At 41.8% G+C, this 21803-nt stretch overlaps 1 protein-coding gene across 3 annotated transcripts; it reads left to right on the top strand.

The window, feature by feature from the left end:
• The first annotated feature begins 287 nt into the window (after window positions 1-287).
• epn1a (epsin 1a) lies at window positions 288-20706 on the top strand. 3 transcript variants are annotated; one of them, XM_015950547.3, is made up of 13 exons: window positions 288-365; window positions 3849-4001; window positions 4193-4294; window positions 6983-7141; window positions 7253-7381; window positions 10084-10204; window positions 10282-10439; window positions 10609-10680; window positions 12849-12932; window positions 15970-16249; window positions 16841-17008; window positions 17220-17462; window positions 20112-20706. In XM_015950547.3, exons 3-13 carry the CDS (start codon window positions 4226-4228, stop codon window positions 20576-20578), a joined length of 1950 nt encoding a protein of 649 aa, XP_015806033.1. In that variant the 5' UTR covers window positions 288-365; window positions 3849-4001; window positions 4193-4225; the 3' UTR covers window positions 20579-20706. The 3 variants fall into 3 exon arrangements, with proteins under 3 accessions (XP_015806033.1, XP_015806036.1, XP_015806035.1); XM_015950550.3 differs by lacking the exon at window positions 16841-17008; XM_015950549.3 differs by lacking the exon at window positions 10609-10680.
• Window positions 20707-21803: the final 1097 nt, after the last annotated feature.

The following is a 21803-nucleotide window of genomic DNA, read 5'->3' on the forward strand; positions in this document are numbered from 1 at the left end:
ATTTACCAGTAATCTTGTTTATTTTTCTTCCTTTTCTCTAAGTGTATGTGCTGCTGTAACGAGTGAATTTCCCCACTGTGGGAATAATAAATTCTATTCTATTCTATTCTATTCTATTCTATTCTATTCTATTCTATTCTGCATATTTTCACCAAATAAGATTTTTCCATAATATAACTTTATATTGCTTAGATTGCGTGGTATGACATCGTTAAAAGATCATATTCAATGTCATTTATTTGGTGATAAAACTGTAAATAATTATTAAATAAAGTTTTAAAAAAATCAGGAGGTGCGGTCTTTCCTGTAGGCGAGAACGGAAGCGGAAGTTCGGCCATCTCCTCGTACATCCAGGCTACAACAGGGTCAGTATTTATGTTATCTAGATGGTTATTTTGTCACGTTGTCAATCTTTTGTGACGTGTTGTCTTTTGAACGAGTGTAGCCGACGCTGTCCCAAAGCAGGAGGTGTCCCTGTCATCTAATTCTCACACAATGTAGCAGTCAGGTTGCGAATTAGCATCAGAAGCTAGTTCGCTAGCATCAAGTGATTTCTTTATCAATCAAACTGGCAGGTAACCTTCGAGTCTAGTCTGCTGTAACTCCTTGTTATGTCTGGAAATTTCATGGGTTTTTAGTAGATTGCCTGTTCGTGCCAAGCTGCACCCTCGTGTCCCATCTTGTGACTATTTTTTGCACAGACTTTTCAGAGCTGAGTAGCAAAGTGCTAGTCAACACTTTCGATTAGCTTGTGGTGAGAGTTGCTAAATGACAGCTACCGTTAGTTGGACGTTTTCGTTCATTCTTCCCAGTCACCATCGGACTTAGTGGCACAGTGATGCTAGTTTAATGCTGTAGCTCACGTTAGCAGCTGCACAGCTGTTTGATTGCTAACGTTTTTTTCGCTGATAGGGTGTACCAGCATAAACTGTAATTGTTTTACTGAGTAACGGTTGTTTGTCTTATCTCCGGGTGAGTTATCTGGGTGGGGGGGACTCTGGTGCGTCAGCTCCATGGAGGTTCAAAAGCAGAACAAACGAGTTGAAGTTTGATACCAACTTTTTAAAACATTTGTGTTTATTGTATTCGTTATTTATGTATTTAAATCCACCCATATGAACTTAAAACCTACCGTGTTTAATCGTTTTTATGGGATGTGCTGGGATATGACCCTAAAGTTGTAAACAATTCTTATAAACAACGAGCCTGAGCAAATGGCTTTCCTTCTGCAATGTGTACTTTCAGTATAGACCAAATTCAATCCAAAACTCCCTAGAAACATTTCCTTCGGTGCGTCCATGCTGCAGAAATGAAATCCACCTGAAGTACACTGTGTACTTGTACTTTGCCCAGATACGTGGCTATGGAAAAGCAGGCAAAGCGTGGTCACAGCTGATTAAAATAACCAAGAAACTAACTTTAGAAAAAGTTTGCGAGAGGAAAGGTTGAGAGTAACACCTGCTGATCCCGTTGGTTCTAGATCACTAATCTACTTGTAAAATGAAGGAAGTGGGATCTGCTTTCAGTACAGATTGTTGGTTCTGACCTTTATTCAGTGGGTGCTCTCTCTCTAGCTCTCCTGTGCTTGGCCAGCCAGCCAAGGCCTTGTATGATGATTGAAATGGTGAACTAACCTGCCTATTTGGGGTTTCCTTTTTGAGCAATTATGAGGTTATTCCTGTGAGATCAGCTCAAGAAAACATAGTTTTATATATTACACTTGAGATGCACAAAAACCCATTTGTTTGTTCCCAATCATACTTCAGTCTTAGAGCAATGTATTTGCTCCACAGTAAAACTAATCATGGTTATACTGAGCCTGGTAATGCAGTTTGCAGGGGAACTACCTGTTTTGGTGAAGAAGACTGAATGTAGTTTATTCATAATCTAGGCCATTTAGTTATGTCATGTTTTCTGTGTGATAAGGCATCTCCGTGTCAGTAATACTTGTGAAACAAAGATGGAGTGTTGTAGCCGAGAGCAGCAGAGTTTAAATGTAGTTAATGGAACTTGATATGTTGCTCTGGGTCTGATGTCTGAGAGCCAAAGGACGTGTTTCAGAACTTGTCTAAGATTAGGTGACGGACGTGAACTTGGTTGTTGAGTTTTAAGAGGCGCTAAACTGACTTTCATATCTTATACATGGCTTTTATGTAACCAATGCTGATGGAGATTTAAAACATGATGCCAGATGCAAAGTAATTTTATTTATTTATTTATTTTAATACCAACTTTCCAATAAAAAAGTTATACTCTGATTGCTGGACAAGTATAAAACAAGTTGTTGTTGATTTTGAGAGGGTAGTTTGTGTTAAACTTGATTTTTCCTGACATTCCTTTCAGCAGACCTGTGGTAGAGTTCAGTCTGGACCATCGGGTCTGGACTCATGTTTTGCTACAGCTGGGTCGGAGTGCAGAAAACTCAAGGTTTTCACGGGGAAAATAGCACTGAATCTCGGTTACCCAGCAAGGCTAGTCTCGGATGGTGATTATAAAGTGAAGTTTATTCATTTAGATGAAAGTTTTTGATAGATGAACATTTTCAGGTTAAACTTGATCCAACAACCTTCAATTTTTGTATTCATGTGTGGAGATATTCTGAAAATTTAGACTAATACTGGTAGCAATGGCTGCACAGTACTTTGATATTAGGAGTGCATATTGGCAAGAATCTAGCGCGATACCAGAGTTTCCCCCAGCACTTTTTTGCTTGGTCACCCGGCAGGCTAAGCGCTTTGTGAGAACATGTAGAACTTGTACAATTAGCTAGTAGTTGCAGTGTTTCCTTGAGTTTATTCTGCCATGGCCTCGTAAATGGCTTGGACGCGAGATCTTGGTGATGTCACAACACGTGGTTCTTGAGAGTGCAAAACTATTGACTACACGTGTCTGCAGCACAATTAGACATGCATTTATATAGTTAATCAGGAAAAAAAGTTGATTTGGGGGTGACTTGCTCTTTAAGATGTTTTTTGTTACAAGGGGGTGTGGCTTTGGCACAGCGTGCACCGGGAATCATTTTAGCATGGTTTGGTGAGAACATGTAGATTATGGCAGTGAAAGGATGCATGTGGTCAGCAGCAATTGTTCAGCCTGCTGTGTAAGCAATCTAGTGCAAACAAAGGCTCAGGAGACAGTGTGTGGACAAGAATTATGCAGGAGAAATGTACACATTAAACCTTTATTAGACATGAGTCCATTCTTTGTTGAAAAACCAGGTACTATACGTTTGGCATCATTGAAAAAGCAGATAGTGAGTATCTGCTGGTTTAATTTTTCACTTGTTCATATTATTGCAACCATTTGTCTTTAAATGTTGGCTCTATTGTTATTGGTGTTTAAAAGATTCATTCCCTCCAGGCTCATTCTCTCTCCGAGGGCTCCTGGATGTCTGGTCGTTTGTAGGAAAAGCTGTGATAAGGAATATTATTACCCAGTAAATAGATATGGGCTCTTAGCAGCAGAATTCAAAGTTCAGGTAATGTTCAGGGTTGCAGCACAGAGTAGTGTCCTTTTACTTTCATGTAAAGTTGCATTTGACTAAATGTTTACTTTTTTTGTAAGGCTAAAATAAATCCAGTTTCAGTGAAGTAAAATCAGGTTTTCCCAGTCAGTCTGGGATCCTGATTTTAATTTTCCCTCATTTTCTTTGTAGATTATTATAAAGGTTGTTCATTTATCATCTTTTCTGAAGCGGACTACTTTAAAGCGTAAGAGTCAGCCTTGTGTGGGTCATCAGCAGATCATGTGATAATTAGAAGCTGAATGTGTTCTTTGTATTTCCAATGGTTAGTTAGACAACCGCTCTACTGTCAGGTTTAAAATCTGTTTCTTATCCTTGTTTGCAGTTTTCATCTCCTTCCATCTGAGGTTTTCAGACCCGATGTTGCCACAAGAAGAAACCGACAAACTGACTCCATGAATGAGTGAAGGGCGAGGCAGGGAAAGAGAACCGTACCAGGAAGAGGAGCCTCATTCTCAATCATTCTTGTGTAACAAATGTGCGTGATTTAACAAAGTACTCTGATACAGATGCTACAGGAGGTTGTTTTTATTTTCTCCACAAGGTCGCAAATCTTTTCTTTTTTTTTTACTTTTTCCATTTTTCCTTCTTGATTTTTTTTCTAGACCGTTATGTATTCTTATTACTGTTTTTATTAACCATAAAACGTTTCATTGTCCATCTGCTCAGATTGCAACAGAAATCTGTGGCCAGTCAGTTGCCATGTCGACCTCATCGCTACGGCGACAAGTAAAGAACATCGTCCACAACTATTCAGAGGCTGAAATCAAGGTTGTTTTTTGTCTTTTTCTATCTACATTCTTTAAATCCCTCTAACAGGAGCATTAAACATACATTTTCTGCTAAGTGGAAAACATTTTGCAGCTTCTGATGTTATTTTTCTTCTTGGTGACGCATTTAAATAAGGGTCCCTTTATTAACGTTACTTAGTGCATTGTTAAGTATTAATAAACAGGGATGTCCCAATACAACTTTTTTCACTTCCGATACGATACAGATATTGCAGTCTTTAGTGTTGGCCGATACCGATATCAATCCGATACGATATCCGCACAAATCATACATACTTTTACCTATTTCATAGTGTGGTGATATTACTCAGTTGGAGAACAAGAGCCGATAACAGTAAGTATGAAAAAAATAATGAGGGTTTTTAACCAATGGCTGCAAAAACGTGAACCTTAACGGACTGCTTATATCGGAGATTTTTGATGCAGTCCCCCATAATCCGATACATTGTTTTTGGCCCAATATCGAATTACTTTTGATATCGATTTCGGAACGGGACATCCCTATTAATAAACAATTAAATAAAGTATTAAAAACTGTATAATAATAATTTTAATAGTATGTGATGCATTACTAAGCAGACCCCCCTGGCCCTTTGTCCTAACCTTAAGGACACTTAATAGTTAACAGTAATGTTAATAAAGGGACGTTTGTGTTTTATTGCTTCTTTGTAGCTTATGCTCTGAGTTAATATTTTCATCTAAAACATTGTTTGGTCCGAAAAGATTGGCCACAAAATCCTCTTAAGTAGGGATGGGTACCTTTTGACATTTGAATTTATTCGGTACTAATTCCTGGTACCTAGGAATCGATACCGGTACTTAACGGTACCAATTTTAGATACTTTTTTAAATATATATTTTCTCAATATATAACCATATTTGATATATATCACGATAAATAACATACAACTGTTTGTGTTTTAACATCGTCCTTGTAGTTTTATAAGCTGATAATTAAACTGAAGCAAACATCTTTACTGTGAACTAAATTTACTGTGTATCTTCATTCCTTTTGCCGTCCTTTTTCATTTGATTTTTCCTACTGGGAAGTTAGAATTTCCGAGGAGAAAGCGAACGCACCATTAGCTGATAACAATGGTGGCAATGGAAGCTAACATATCAAGCTAACGTTATCTTAAACAGTTTATTTAGCTGCTGGAGCAGATTAAAACGATGATGCCTCACACTTAGATCGTTGTCGCTGGTTTCATCTTCACCCAATCAGCTGTCGCATTTAGTAAAGTGAAGCCAACCTTTAGAGCGCATTCATGTTCTTCTAGTCGGAAAATCGGAGTTCCGAGGAGAAAGCGAACGCACCATTAGCAGAACGGAAGCTAACATATCAAGCTAACATTATCTTAAACATTTACCGGAGCAGATTAAGATGAGGATGTCTCACTTAGATCGTTGTCGCTGGTTTCATCATCACCCAGTTACCCATCACATTTAGTGAAGTGGACCCAAGCTTTAGCGTGCGTTCTTTCTACCATGCTGCTCTGTTTACAACTCGCTCACAGCGACCGACGACATAACGCTCTTGCGCATGCGCAGCTATCTAGGCAAGTTCTCGTTATGAAGGACGGGTATCGAAACGAGGCACCGTTTCAAATGACGTGAATCGGTGCTCAGTCGGTGCTATGGAATTCGGTCGTTACTTTAAAAAGTACCGAATTCGGTACCCATCGCTAGAGCCCTGCACTGAAGCCCTAGGCCCTCGGGTCGGGGGCTTCGGGCCAACGACTGTGTAATTACCTCGGACACGGGCCGGGCGCCTTTATTTTTAATCAAATTCATAAAAAAACTGAAACACTTGAACGCAGCAGCACCTGCCTACTTCTCACGGACCGGCACCCGTTAGCTCAAATGCGCCTATATAAACAAATTCTCCAGCTGCTGATTGAAACATGTGCCCCTATTCTAACATGCCATTTTATGTCCACTTTGATGCCATTCATTCATTCTCATGAAAACGGCAGCATTCTGTTTTTCTGTGAATAAATTCGCTCTGCAGTTAAAAAATACAGCATTCATTGCTGGTTTTTTTCTAACTGGAGAGCGCATTTTCAGAGCGGCAGATAAAATTTACAAACGCTATATTAATTGGGGACGTTTATTTAATCTGCCACTCTGAAAATGTGCTCTGCAGTTAGAAAATTAGAATGCTGCTTTTTTTTCTAATTGCACAAGAGCGCATTTTCAGAGCAGATTAAATTTACAAACGCATCCAATTAATATAGTGTTCGTAGATTTCATCTGCCGCTCGAAAAATACGCTCTGTTAGAAAAAAAGCTGCATTGATGCTGTTTTTCTTTCTTTTCTTTCTTTTTTTAACTGCAGAACGCTTCTCACAGATAATTAGAATGCTGAGCATTCTATCACGCTAAAACATTACGAAAGGTTAAAAAAAAAAGTCGGCCAGAGAATCCTGAAAACCTTTTCGGACCGGGTCGGCCTGGGGCTCCACCCCCTCGGGCCGGGCCGGACACGGGCTCAGATTTTAGGCCCGTGCAGGGCTCTACCCATCGCTACTCTTAAGCCATGTTTGTCTGCATTGTTTACAAATCTGCCATGTTTTTTATATTGTGCAATGTCTGCTGGAACCAAATAAATCTGATTCTGGCTCTGAATAGATGCTAATAACGTTTTTCACCTGGCTGTCTTTGTCCAGGTTAGAGAGGCGACGTCCAACGACCCATGGGGTCCCAGCAGCTCTCTTATGTCAGAGATTGCAGATCTGACCTACAATGTTGTGGCCTTCTCTGAAATCATGAGCATGGTGTGGAAGCGACTTAATGACCATGGGAAGAACTGGAGACATGTATACAAAGTATGCAGATGAGTGTTAAATCTGGTGATTAACTTCATGACATAAGTCTGGGATATTCAAAGGAAATGTATGGATTTTTACGTATTCATGTTTTTTTCTCCTCTTCATCAGGCTATGACTCTAATGGAGTACCTGATCAAGACAGGTTCAGAACGTGTTGCCCAACAGTGTCGAGAAAACATCTACGCAGTCCAAACCCTTAAGGATTTCCAGTACATAGACAGAGACGGCAAAGACCAGGTACACAAACACACACTAATGGGCCATTCCCATCTGTACCGGGTCGGCCCGGGCTGGGTAGCCCCAGTCGGCCCCAGCCTGGCCCGGTTGATTCCACACATCCTTGTCTTAAGCCCATGTGGGCTGATTCTACCCACCAATCAGAGGCTTGCTCTAATGGAAGGTGTGAATTTGCTGTCAGCAGTGGGTGTGTTGGCCCTGGTCGGCCTGAAGCAGACCCCCTCGAGAAGAGGGCTGAGAATGAGCCTTGGTTGGCCCGGAAAAATACCAAGCCACCCAGATATGTAAACAACCTACGCTACCCGGCCCGGGCCGACCCGGTACAGATGGGAATGGCCCATAATGCTAACACAGCTGAGTGGAAAGTTGATGTGTTTAATCGGTTAAATCTGTTTTTGTGTGCCGTTGACACACTTCCTCATGTGCTTGCAGTTTGTTGTTTCAGGACAGTTTACAAAGTATTCTGCCGTCTTAAACCCAACAAAGAAGTTAATCAGTTATAAGGTGTAGCAGCAGGGCTGTGAAGGCCTTCTTGGTGTATTTTTATTATTTCTGCATCAATATCGGTATCGGCCGATGTTAGTCTTTTTTTTAACATATCTGTGTCGGTTCGATAAATAAAACCGGGCCGATATTAACAACCAATATTTTTTCCATATTGTCTCAATTTGTTCATCTGTTTCAGAGGGTGAGGGGGTGATGTGTAATTGTTGAGTCATGTGACAGTGATTGTAATCATCTCAGAAGCATAAATGTGTGTGGTGTGTGTACATAATAACGTAAATTCAGCTTTAATAATTTTCGTTCTATACAAAATCTGCTGATTTTAGACTCATTAATGTCGGTATATCAGTATTGGCAAATATCAGTTATCGGCCATAACAGGGATCTTAATATCGGATATCGGCATCAGCCCAAATTTTCATATCGGTGCATCACTGTTATTATTATTATTATTATTATTATTATTTGCCATCAGCAATACTTTTCCAGGTCTCAAATTTCTTCCTTTTTTATAATAACAGAGATGGTAATGCTATAAATTTATATTAATGTTGCATTTTATATAAATATCAGTTTACTTTAAGTGTCTGATGAGTGAGACCAGTCTCACTGTGTTCATAAAGTCCTTGAAGATGTGGAATACTGAAAAAATGTTTTTTAATCATTCTGATTATAATCACTCTGAGTGTTTCATGCAGGCTGAACATGGAAATAGTCTCCTACACCTATCTCCTGCATTAGCTTCTGATAGAAAACAGACGGTGAAACTCTAGGATTAGAAAAGCCTGACAGATCTACGTCACACTGTCCCTTAACATTCATGGACTCACCCATCTTGGCTCACGACGGGGAAGGCTGTTGTTGGTTTAGCGTCCAGAAAACCGCAGAGAACGTCTCTGTTAGTAGAAGCTAACCGTTAGCCTAACAACTCCACCACACAGCAGAACTCCTCCAGACTTGTGTTATTTGAAGAGATAAAACATCAACGTTGCAGAGAAAACAGAGTTAGTGGTAGAGTCGCGTTGCTGTTATCCAATCAGATGAGAGATGTCCAAATGTCAGGAAATAAGGGTCAGAAACCTGCCTTGTGAAGCTACTTTCTCCAACAGCTGATTTGTACTTCCTGATTTAGGTGCATCTGAGCTTTACAATTATTATTCTCGCATTATGCTATTTATTCATACACACACACACACATATATATATATATATATATATATATATATATGTGTGTGTGTGTGTATATGTATATATATATGTGTGTGTATATGTATATATATATGTGTGTGTATATGTATATATATATGTGTGTGTGTGTATATGTATATATATATATGTGTGTGTATATGTATATATATATATGTGTGTGTATATGTATATATATATATATATATATATATATATGTATGTGTATATATATATATATATATATGTATATACATATATATATATATATATATGTATATACATATATATGTATATGTGTGTATATATATATATATATATATATAATCGATAACTCTGCATCAGTCTAGGTAGTCCTCAAATGCTCTTGCACGTTCAGTGATTGACATCTGTACGTAAGCAGATCTTTAACACTATTGGCTAATGCTGAGCGGTGCTCAATTCAAATTGCTTGGAGCTCTACGGGACGGGCTTAGCAAAATAAATAAATAAATAAGTGGGGTATTGCCTGCATCGTCACAGTACAGGGTAAGACTATCACTTTTACGAACATTTGAAAAGTCTTGAGAGGTCGAAAACTTGATTGTAGCTTTAAACAAAAAGCTGAGACTTTTATTTTGTAATTCGATCTTGCAAACTATAAACTTGTAAAGAATGGAGAACAAAGCAAATGCCTCTGCAGGTGTTTTTAGCTACTTGTGGTCTTTCACGTGAACGAAACAAGGTGTTTTTTCTGCCTGTTCTCTTGTTATGCTGTTGGCTGTGACGGAGAGAGGCAGGCTGGGCTCGTGTTTCAGTTCAGTGTGTTGCTCTTTTATTTGCTTTACTTGGGTCAAAACAGCAAAGGCCTCTGGAGTAAAGTGTGAGCTATGCCTGCTGCAGAAATATTGTTCAGTAACACTTTACAAAGATCTCAAAACAAACTCATATTTTGTAAAGTTATGCCACAAATATTGTAAAAAATATCAGGAGAAGCTGATATTTGTTTCCTCACATCTTTATTTTTCTTCCAGGGTCTGAATGTACGAGAGAAAGCCAAACAACTTGTGACCTTATTGAAAGATGAAGAAAAACTAAGAGAGGAGAGGATCCACGCCCTCAAAACCAAAGAAAAAATGGCACAAACCACTAGTGGCAAGTCATCTACATTAAACTCCAATAAACCAGTGGTTGGATACAAGCCATATTTCTCATATGTGTGTCCACTGCAGCATCCTCAGCCCCATCAGCCCCCAGCCTTGGTGGCAGCCTGTCCATGGGCTCTCATTCTTTAGGGGCAGATCCTGAGCAGGCGTGGCCTCAGAGCTCAGGGGAGGAAGACCTTCAGCTTCAGCTGGCTTTGGCCATGAGCAAAGAAGAGGCAGAACAGGTATCACAGAGTTCTTTATTAGCCTGCAGCGCTAGCTTACACGCTCTTTTTTTTTTTTTTTAAGCAACATTTGCTGTTTCAGTGCAATGCAGCAACAGTGTAATCGTATTATCTGCTGCTGCAGAACACCTAGCTTGGCTCTCACCATTTAACCACTGACCTCCCCCAGAATAGCGCGGACCCTCTGGAGGATGCAGAGCTTCGCTATGCAATCACACTCAGCAAAGAGATTCACCAAAAGGTCAGGGGCAGAGAGTGTGTTCTGCTGAGTGGAGAGCCCGTCATCAACTATCTATTTTCCTGTCACTTGGAATTACTCAAGTGCATACCAAATATTGATTAATCAACAAACTTTATGCTTGCTTTTGTCTTTTGGGATTTTCTTGGATGTGTTTTTTTCTTTTTTGCACAAGACTGCAGTTATTCTGCGATAAATGACTTTGCTGTTCCGCGTCACATCCCTTCATAATCCTAAAAACGTGCCAAACCCTGAAAGGATTGAACAGTAATCAAACGTAATTAATTAATTTGCATGATATTTGCCAATACATGACATATTCATGAATGGATGTGTTGTAAGTATTGATTTTTTCCCCCTCCGTTTCTTGTAGCATGCATTCAACTGCAGCACTGATCTGAAAAACTTTCTTACCTGCTGCACCTTTTCTTGCTGTAATAACTTTATATTGATTTGTTTACTTGGTGCAAAACTTGGGGTTCAAGTAGTACGTTGGTCAGCTGACTGAACTACCTGAGTTAAAGGGACATTATGGAAGTTTGACAGCCAAAACGTGTATAGAAATAATAAATGTCTTCTTCATACATTCTCCTGCAATGCCCTGGTCCTGTAGAATGAGCCCTGGCATTTTTACTGTGATTGCTTGTTTTTCTGTAAAATCACAGAAAAAGAGAGATGCTCGGGTCGAGCAGGCTGCTTCATGCGCGTTCACGCTCAGGCATCGCCCGTAGCATTTGCTATCTGTAGCTTTAGCAGCAGAGAGAGAGGCAGTGCCACTTTGTCGCTGTTCCTAATGCCTAGTGACAAAGCTAGCTACATTTCTGAGGACCCTTAGCTACTTTCTGTAGAACTTTCTTCTAGATATTTCCTGCAAAATATCAACAAAATAGCCATTTTCACTCCGAACCGTTCTTTGGTTTGATGTTGTTTCAGCTGTCATCAAGGATATAAATGTTACAGATACTGTGAATGTTACTAGAGTGTAGCTCACCTTGTAAGATGTCTGACTCTCATGCAGAAGACCTGGGTTCAATTCTGGGTGTGAACTTAATTCATTTAGTTTCTTTTTTACATTAATGGCTACACACACACACACACACACACACACACACACACACGGAACTGTCTCAGCTGTTATTTTCGTTAAGGAGTGCGCACGTACAGCATGCGCGCCTCGTGCACGAGCCTACTATTGAAGCTGCCATTACGCTTTTGGCCTGAGGGGGCAATCGCGAGCATAAAAATTCAAAAGTCAGTAAAGTCCCTTTAAGTCTGTGAATCAAAGTGGGTGTTTCCAAGAGGATGGTATTGATGTTGGTTAATTTACTGATTGATAGTCAATCATTTCTGTAATAGTTGTATAAAAGGTGGTTTGTTTAAATGCATCTAAAAGATTCTTAATAATAGAGTAGAGCTGGTTAACTGATAGAATGTTTATCTGCTTTCATCCATTGGTTTGGCTGTAGTAGGCAGCAGTAGCTCAACAGGTTGAGCGGGTTGTCCAGTAATCGGAAGGTTGCTGGTTCGATCCCGGCTCCGGACAGAGAATTCTGCTGTTGTGTCCTTGGGCAAGACACTTAACCCAACTTGCCTGCTGGTGGTGGTCGGAGGGACCGGTGGCGCCTGTGCTCGGCAGCCTCGCCTCTGTCAGTGCGCCCCAGGGCAGCTGTAGCTACATTGTAGCTCATCCCCACCAGTGTGTGAATGTGTGTGTGAATGGACGAATGATACACTGTAGTGTAAAGCACTTTGGAGTCCTTCCTCTGAGAGGCGCTATCATTTATCATGACAGAAATGGAGCAGAATCAGCAGTTTCTTCATCTAAACCGTCTAAAGTTACATTTATTTTTGTTTTCCATTTGACTTGTTTCCCGAGTAAAACTTCATTAAAGTAAGAAAGCTTCCTCGGGCCTTCTAACATGCATGACTATTGGATTAATTGGTTGATTAGTGTTAATCATGAATGAAGTATCAGTTTCCACAGGTTCAGAGATTAGTTGTCCAGTAAGTGTGTGTGTGTGTGTGTGTGTGTGTGTGTGTGTGTGTGTGTGTGTGTGTGTGTGTGTGTGTGTGTGTGTGTGTGTGTGTGTGTGTGTGTGTGTGTGTGTGTGTGTGTGTGTGTGTGTGTGTGTGTGTGTGTGCGTGCGTGTGTGTGTGTGTGTGACTGGCAGGAGGAGCGGCTTCGCAGAGGCGATGATCTGAGACTGCAGATGGCCATTGAAGAGAGCAAGAGGGAGAAACCCAAACCAGAAGAGGTGTGTGAAACATCAGTCAGTGTGTGGATGATTTCTCACTCTCATGGCTTTAGCTTCATCTGCTACATATGTCAGATGTGTGTTTGTAGTCCGTCCCATTCACTGCCAAAAGGTTTTACACAGCAACTGTGCACATAACAGAATAACAGGAGTTCTCATAAAGTTTGTATAAAATAAAAAAATCAAACCTTTTGACCCTTTGCACCGACGTCACCTAATCACGTGGGTCCACCATGCTGGACGGCAAAAGCATGTAAACAGTGAGCGACACGAGTACTAAACAAAGGGAAAAGAAGAGCCTGAAATTGTTTTTGCGATCAAAACAAAAACAAAACTCCTCCAGCATTCCTTCCACTAGTTCTTGCCCAGTTCAGTTATCAGAAGAAGTAGTGCATCTAGCGGTATGCTAACTAGCTTACCAACGTTAGCTTACGTTCTCTCTGCAGCTGTTCACCGCTGACTTTGCCTAAATTCACCCCTCTGGATTTATAACTTTATGTTGTAAACAGCGTTTCACTTTACACCGAAGCTGATTTTTAAAAAGTCCGGATCCCTACCAGCTTCTGTTGCTGGTGGTGTTACCGGGTTCAGCTGCTGCTCTCACACCGGAATGAGAAGATCTCTGAACGCCAACGCTCATATGAATAAATAACGTAATTTTAACCCACGTAATCATACATCGGAGCTTTAATATTGTTAATAATTGTCTCGCTGTACACGACAGTGGACGGAGCGCATCCTCCGTGGTGAAATACCCATCCATCAGGTTTATCAATAACCAGTATAAACACATCACATTCATCCCTGTCCCTGTCTTCCTCGTGAAATAAATTAACGTTAATCTTACCCGGTAAAAACATGTTCGCTGCAAATCTGAGGGCTGCTTGATCGCTGCAGTTCATCTCCGTCCTCAGTCTCCATCAAAGTTATTAAAAAAACAAAAGGAGTTGAGTTTACATCCTTGTCTGTTAGTGCAGCCGACCACGCAGCAAGCTAAAACCATTTTACTGTCAAATCACCTAAATAAAAGCGATAAAAAGCTACAAACTGACTTGTTTTGACTACCTTCACTGGAGTTTCTACGGGTGTAAACGGTCTTTTTGCCGTCCATCATGGCGAAGGGGGCGGTCACATGAGTGGTGTGACGTCACGTGCAAAGGGTCAATAGGGAGCCTAAGTCTCCTCCCTTTCTGGTCGGCTCCTGGAAGAACGAAGAAATGAATGCAAGCCAACGAGGCTGAAAGTGCTATTTTCTAATCTGCTTTGCCTTACGCCCTGGATCACACATATGTTGGACTGCTGTTTCAATAAAAAGTAACGATGTGTGTATCCACCACGCCTGTCACGTACTTTGAGATTCATCAGCTTGTAAAAGTTCGTAATTAGCATGACTACAAATCAGACGTCGGCACGTCGCATAAATGACGTCACCGCAGAATCTCCTCTCCCCTAGCGTAGCTGCTACTCACCACATGGCCAGATTTATGTTGGTTCTTTCCTCCTGAACTTACAGCCATTGTCCCTCTGCTTTTCTCTGTGTCTGGCTCGATGGCGTCACTTTGATGATGCGCATTTGTAGTCTTGGACTTATTTTCACACAAAACCTAAAATACCCCCCCCCCCCAACTCATTCACTTCCAGTCGTTTCCTGATCGGTAAAGCCCTTTGCTGCCAGCGTTTCTCACTGTTTTTACTGTTTTTTTTTAAGAGTGTTAGGTAATTTATCAATCCAGGATTACCTTAGAGAAAGTTTAATGCACAGGGGGTTATAGTAATCAATCAATCAATCAATCAACACCAATACCAATTATAAACAGTCAATTTAGATTTTGCAAAGTGGAGAGAAGAATCAGTACACACCAAGAGTGAATTAGTTCATTCTCATTGGACTTCCGTCCTCCGACAGCATTTATTGAAAACACAAGCACACACGCACAATTCACATTCCTTAAGCTATTACGTAGACTTTCAGGCTGGAAGCTGCTAGTGAAAGGGAGTCTCCGCCCAGGTGCACACACTAAATCAACAAAGCAGTTTCTAGACTTTCTCATGGGAGTGTTACTGATAAAACCGACTCGCTTGGTCTGCCAGAAGCAGCTCGAAGGTCACTTCCTCCCTGTAAAGGCTACAGGATGACAGGGTTACAGGATGAATCCAGTGTTTATTTATTCTTAAGGAGCACCAGATGTTTTAACAGTCAAGAAATTAAGCTATAATAACAATATTTACTTGACAATGAGTGACACAACGTTGAGCGCTAGGATGATGTCGACACCAAAACAAAGCGGAGACTCACCTCTTACATCAGGAAGAATCCGCGCGTTTCGAGCGTTATCCGTTCTTTCATAATCCGTTGTTGAATTGTGATCGGCAGACGCTTTTCCGGTTCACGCCTCACTTTTTTACAGCAGAGGCCCAAAATGATCGCCTAACACATGGATGTTCTGCTTCCTGATCACGTGACATGTGACGTTTGCGGATGAAGATCGGCTTTAGAGCTGAGATGTTTGTTCTCACGGTGCGGGGGCTCGTCCGACGCCCACACAGTAAAAAAAAAAATGCAAATGACGATTTTAGTCATCACTGGCAGTGAATGAGTTAAAAATAAGCACTTTCGTGGCATCAAAATGTGTCTTAAAAATTCACGGACATCATATGTGAAATCTATGGTACAAAACAAGCGGAATTAGAAAATAGTGTTTTAGCCCCGTTGACTTGCATTCATTTATTCGTTCTTCCGGGGAACCATAGTCCGGAAGTAGATGGGCGTGAATTAGGTTCCCTGTTGCTTCAGAGTTATTGTTTGCTTTCACAATTCATGCAGACTGAGCCTCTGTAGCAGAAATGCGACAGTAAGTGAAACTAGGACATGATTTACATTTTTGAAGAGCTTTTAAAAAGCAGCAGTGGGTTCTTTTTGGTTTTTTCCACACAAAAAAAAAACCTCAAATCAAGTCATAGTATGAATTCACTTACAATATGTGGTCAGTGTCGTGTTTATGCCTCCCTTCTCTGTGTTCATTTATTTTCTCTACAGAGTGCACTGATGGAGCTGAGTGCTGTAGACCCCTGGGGAGCCCCTGCTACTGCCACCGTGAGCTCTGCTGGCCCTTCACCCCCACTCACGCTCGCTGGTCCCACTTCCTCTGGGCCGTGGGGCGCAGCGCCCACAGATCCATGGGGAGTAGCATCACCAACATCCCCCACGAGTTCTGACCCTTGGGGTGGGGGGGCCCCGCCCACTGTAGCCCCTCCTCCGGACCCCTGGGGGGAGTCTTCCAACAAAGTGAACAACGTGGACCCGTGGGGAAACTCCGGTAAGCCGTCACAGTTGTTAGTAAAGCGATCAGGTGGGTAAAAGTCGTTAAACAGAAGTGAGTTTCCAGCTGAAAGAGGATGTAAACACCTCAACCTTCATAGTACCACATCCCATAATTCATGTTCAGTCATGCCTTGCTGTCATTTGATCTCCTCATCCGCCCTAGATGCTTTCATTTTGTCACGAGGAAAGCCAGCATGTTGAATCCGTTCATCCATTCATTCTCCTAATGTATCTAAAGCAGAGATTCTTATCCTCTCGTTTCTACTCAGGACTGGCTGCGTCTCAACCAGAGCTGTTCCTTCTGTTGCCCTTTCACGCCTTTATTTTAACGCTTGGTGTTATCTCTTATCTCTCCTTTACCTCCACTCGTCTTTGGGTGTTAAATCAGGGTGATTTGGTGGACGGCTGAGAAAAGTGTCCCTGTTCCGTCTTCACCAGTAAAACCAGTTTCATTAAGAGGTTAGGGAGAGAGAAAAGCCACTGTTTGAACCCAGTCCAGCTTCCTGCTTCCTCCTTTCTGTGGGTTGTACCTGTAAGGTGTTGTGTTAACCCTCCCCTCCCATGCATCTCCTCCCCTTCCCTGTAGCTGTGACCCCCCCCAGTGCTGACCCCTGGGGCTCCCCAGTGCCACCCAGCACATCCTCCTCAGGGGGGCCGGTAAACCCCTGGGTGGGGGAGGGGGCCCTCCCTGCCTCTGACCCCGTCTCCTCCTCCGACATCTGGAGTGGCTCCGCCAAACATACTAACGGCACAGGTACATCCACACTGAAGCTTCATGGACTCACAAACACATATGAAGGGATTTTCACGTTTTACACAAAGATTTTCAGTCGCGTTACTCAACAGTTGTCCCGTCTGACATTTCATCCTCCTGTAGTGTGTGTGAGCAGCCAGGTGTGTGTTCACGCTCTGTTTTACACTCGTAATGTTCCACATTCTCTTCGTCCACCCCCACCTGCACACAGGCGATCCAGAGCGGCGAGGGTCTTCGACAACAGGCGTTGACGGCACAGGCTCACCGGTGCCCTTTGACCTTTCTTCACTTGGTTCTTCACTTCCTGTTCGTAAAACCCCCGAGTCCTTCCTCGGCCCCAACGCAGCACTTGTTGACCTCGATTCCCTGGTGTCTTCTACGCCCAAACCCAAACAGGCGCCGCCTCCTTCCATCTCTGCATCTTCAACAAACAACCCCTTCCTTCAAAACACAGGTCAGATGCAGCTGAAATCAATTTTTCTATTTATTGGCATCTTGTTATTTTTAGGGTTAGCCATGTTGTAGGGGTGGGCGATACAGCCTAAAATCTATATTGCGATATAATTTGAAAAATGTGCGGTAACGGTATATATTGAGATATATAACTTTCTTGTGTATATATGTCAAAAACAACTGTTTCTAAACATACTCACATACCAGATACATTGCAGCAGCAGAATAAACACACTCGTAACGTGGATCGAGCGTCTTAATCGTGTCCCGAAAGCCGCTTTTCTCCACCGTAAGAAACGGCACCATGTCCTTACACAGGTACGTGGTAATGGCATTTGTAGTATCAATCCACCGTTGATTATTTCTCTCATACTGAGTGCCTTTAGCAAATGCTTGTAAAATATCCGTCTGCTGGTGTGTAAGACCACCTTTTTTCTTACCGCTCGACTGACTGGGCGTTCGTTGAGGACGCGGTTTTTGGCTTTCTTCGTATTCCACAACGTGCTTCGTTTTGAGGTGGTAAAACAAATTAGATGTATTCCCTCTATTCACTAATACTTTCTTCCGGCATACTTTGCAGATTATACTGTTCTGGTCCACATCCGACTCCTTAAAGCCAAACCAAGTCCAAATGACCGATGTTGCACCGGTCTTTATGAGAACCTCCTCCACCACAGGCTCCATGATTTCAGCCTCAACAGACGCCGCTTGATGACGTCATCAACATGCGCTACCTACATTTATAGGACTGGGTACCAAACTTTCTGTGCTAGATTTCAGTTCTTTCCTAATAAAACGTTCCAGTTTAGGAGCTGCGCCGCCACGTTCCTTCGGCTGCGCATTACATAACTGAAGAACGCCGCTCTCTCTTTCTTGCAACATTTCTCCCAAGTTCACCGAGCAGGAAAACGCGGAAAACTCGAGTTTTGGTTGTGTTTTGTGAAAGTAAACGGCAACAGAGTTAAATGTAACATCTGTGGTAAGATCTGTTGGTAAATGTGGAGACACCAGCAAATTAAAGCTGCTTTCCGGAGTTTTCCTCTTTCAGAAATGATGTATAATTTGTCAGAAATCTGTAAAAGTGATTATCTTATCATGTACTGTGATATAATATAAGCAATACATCTTTTTTTTGTTTTTTGCTAACCACGCCCCCTGCCCGGCAGAGCTCCGTGCAATAGGAAACTGAGCGCCAACCAGAACTAACCAAAAGCGTTAGACTACCGCTTAGACGTTTCAAATTTAAGGAATACCTCGGCTGATGCAGAGTTGATGAACTTTTCACGGACAAGAAATTTTCTAAAATATAAATATATGAAAACACAACATGACATGAGAATAATAGTTGTAAAACGTTTTTTAGCTGTTTGTCGGCTACAGAAGCACATTTAAAAACTGAAACGTGGAGTCGCCATCTTAATAAAACAGAGGATCAGCATTTTTGTGTGATACGCTTGTCAGCCACTAGATGGTGCCATCGGATGAGAGAAAAACTCGGGAAGGAAGCTTTAAAGCTTGGTTTATGCTTGACTCATTCAGTTTCCGCTTGGTGATGCGGCTCGCGGCTGGAACACGCTTCACAACTTGCAGCGTTTATGGTTCATGCGGCTCGTCTCTGCGGTGAGCCAATATTCTCCCAAACTGTAGGGGGCAGCATGGAGCTCTACGGCATTCATCCAACACTACACCATAGTAGAAGTAGAAATTACTGTTGTTTACAACATGGCATTCCAGCATTTTTAACAGCGTCCTCGTCTTTTCCGACAGTGCGAGCTATTTCTCTCCAAGAATTATTAACAACACGTTGATCACGGTGATCTCTGAGAGCTGAACCATACACATGTCCGTATTTACGAACCTCTGCCGAACTAGTTCTTGCCAGTCCGCCATGTTTTTCCGCGTCCGTCTGTGTGGTTAGAAAATTTCCTAGGTGCGCGTTGCGGAAATTTTGGGCCGAGCGGAGGCGCGGTGGAGGGGCGTGGTTGTTAAAAAGACGCAATTTCACCGTGCGAACCTCGCAGACGCGTCAAGCATAAACCAACCTTAATAAAGCACCTTGTTGTTCATGGCATTAGTTTGCGAGCTGAAACAAATAAACTGCAAATAAAAGAAAGGCAGACCTGAGTCTAGAACTTTCCTCCTCCATTGCAAAGTTGCTAGGACTCCTAATGCTGTACATGCTGTTGTTTCACTTCTTATTTATTTACTATGTTTATACATTTATTTGGTTTATTTGGGAGCTAAACAGCTTTTATTCCAGGTTTTTATGGTAGATGTTTCATATTTCCTTTCACCAAAGAATAGATAATAGTTTGCACGTTTTCTTCATGCTGTCTACTTTTGTTTTGCATAAAAAGATTAATGCTGCAATTATGTTTTCAATAAAAACATTTCAATTGTGTGTCTTATTCTTGCTCTAAATAGAAAGGTGTTTGTTAAACTATAGTTTGCTGTTTGCACTGAAAGTTTGCAGTTTATTTTATTTATTTTTTTGCTAAAAAAAAATTAAGTACTTATATTATTAAAAATTGAAAATGCAGGTTCTGAGTGGTTCAGGTGCTGGTACCACAACATGTGTCTCTATTGTACGGGTTTCTGCTGTATAAAATCAAAATGACATGAAATCAATGTGATTTATCTATGGTTGCAGGTTCATCTCCAGCTCCAGGCATGGCTGTGACTCCAGGTAGTACGATCTCCAGCAGGGGGGTTTCTCCAACACCTGCCTCCTCCAACCCTTTTGGCGTTGCCCCTGCCATGACCTCAATCTCCCCCCAGCCCTCATCTTTAGGCCTGAGCGGCCTTCGCACCAGTCCTCTGCCTCCCAACCCCATGCTGGGCATGGTTCAACCAGGAATGGGCATGGGGCCCATGAGCATGGGAATAGGGGCTCCAGGACTCGGCCTGGGCACGATGCAGGCCAGCCCCATGGGAATGCCATTTGGCGGTCTCTCCCCGATGGGACCCCCAGCCGCTGCTCTTTTGGGGCCAGGAGTAATGCCACCCCCTCAAAAGATTTTGGGTGGGCCCACAGGAGCAGGAGGAGTAATGGGAGCGGGGGGACCCATGGGAGGTGGCGGGACAACGGGAGCAAGTACCAATCCGTTTCTTCTTTGAGGAAGCTTCGCCACTACTTCGCTCACCTTTCTGCCTCCTCCGTCGCACACGCTGCCCCCTTTTTCATTCATCTGCCCCTCAGAGAAAAATGTCGACATCTGTATATATAAAGGAAAAAATCAAACAAACGTTTATCTTTTCCTTTAAAAAGCATTATTTCATTTCAGAATAATTTAGTTCCTTTAATTTCAAAATCCAATATTTTTTGGGCGTCAAGAGTATTTATTTACGTTTTAATCTTCTGTTTTTGTGTCGTCGTGTTTGTTTCTGGTCACCTGTCCCGAGGTGAAGGTAAGTCCATGAGAGCAGGTAGTTTTGTTCCCAGTAGTGCCACTCGACTCTTCGTACTGCTGCACACGAGAGAGTGGGAGGAGGAGGCCACATAGCCACTGACAAACTGATCAGACGGACTGTTGTTACCTGCCTCTTCCTCCTGTTTCCTCCCTCTAGAATGAAGGCAAACACTGAATCACTGAAATGAAACTAGTGCATGAAGGACGCATTTTTAAAGGACTGAGAGACTGAAAAACCTGCATCAACATTTCAGGCACAATTGTGATCAAATCGTCTCAAAGTTTTCACTTTTAATTTAATTTAATGTTAAATGTAATTTATTTTTTTCCAATACTTGGGAGCAAATAAAGCAGAACGTTCACGCTATGATGCCATTTAAATCAAATGCTTATTTTTCCCCTTGATGTTGAAAACTTCAGGTGTCTGACGTTTGTGGTCAGAGGCAGAAGAAACGTGAATGTGAATGAGAACGCTCACTCATGAGTAATTGTCTCCCATTTTATTTTTTTATATACGTGTTTGATCTCATTTCAGCGATTCAGGATGGAGAAACGACATCCATTACTTTGAAAACGAGGTGCAGTATTGGTTTTCACTGGAGGAATCAAAAGGGTCGCCTCGTTTTTATTTTTATCCACACGTTTCATGTTGGGTCCGTGACGCGCAGCAACACTGTCCTCGTGTTTCACCCCTCTTTGTGAAGGGAGGGCTGCTGATGCTTCTTTAAAAAGAGACGATTACTTCAGCGGATGACAGGAAAAACACAGGGACATGATAAAAAAAACATGCTCCATGATTTTAGTTTGATGAATTTATTATTTTATATCAAGAAAAAATATCTTTTATCAGTTCAGGTTGAATTTTGTGTGGTGTCAACTGTGAACATTCACATTTGAAAAGTAAAATGGAGAAAAAAATTAAAGAAATTTAT

This window comes from Nothobranchius furzeri, chromosome 5, assembly GCF_043380555.1.
Source record: "Nothobranchius furzeri strain GRZ-AD chromosome 5, NfurGRZ-RIMD1, whole genome shotgun sequence".
NCBI classification, from domain to species: Eukaryota; Metazoa; Chordata; class Actinopteri; order Cyprinodontiformes; family Nothobranchiidae; genus Nothobranchius; species Nothobranchius furzeri.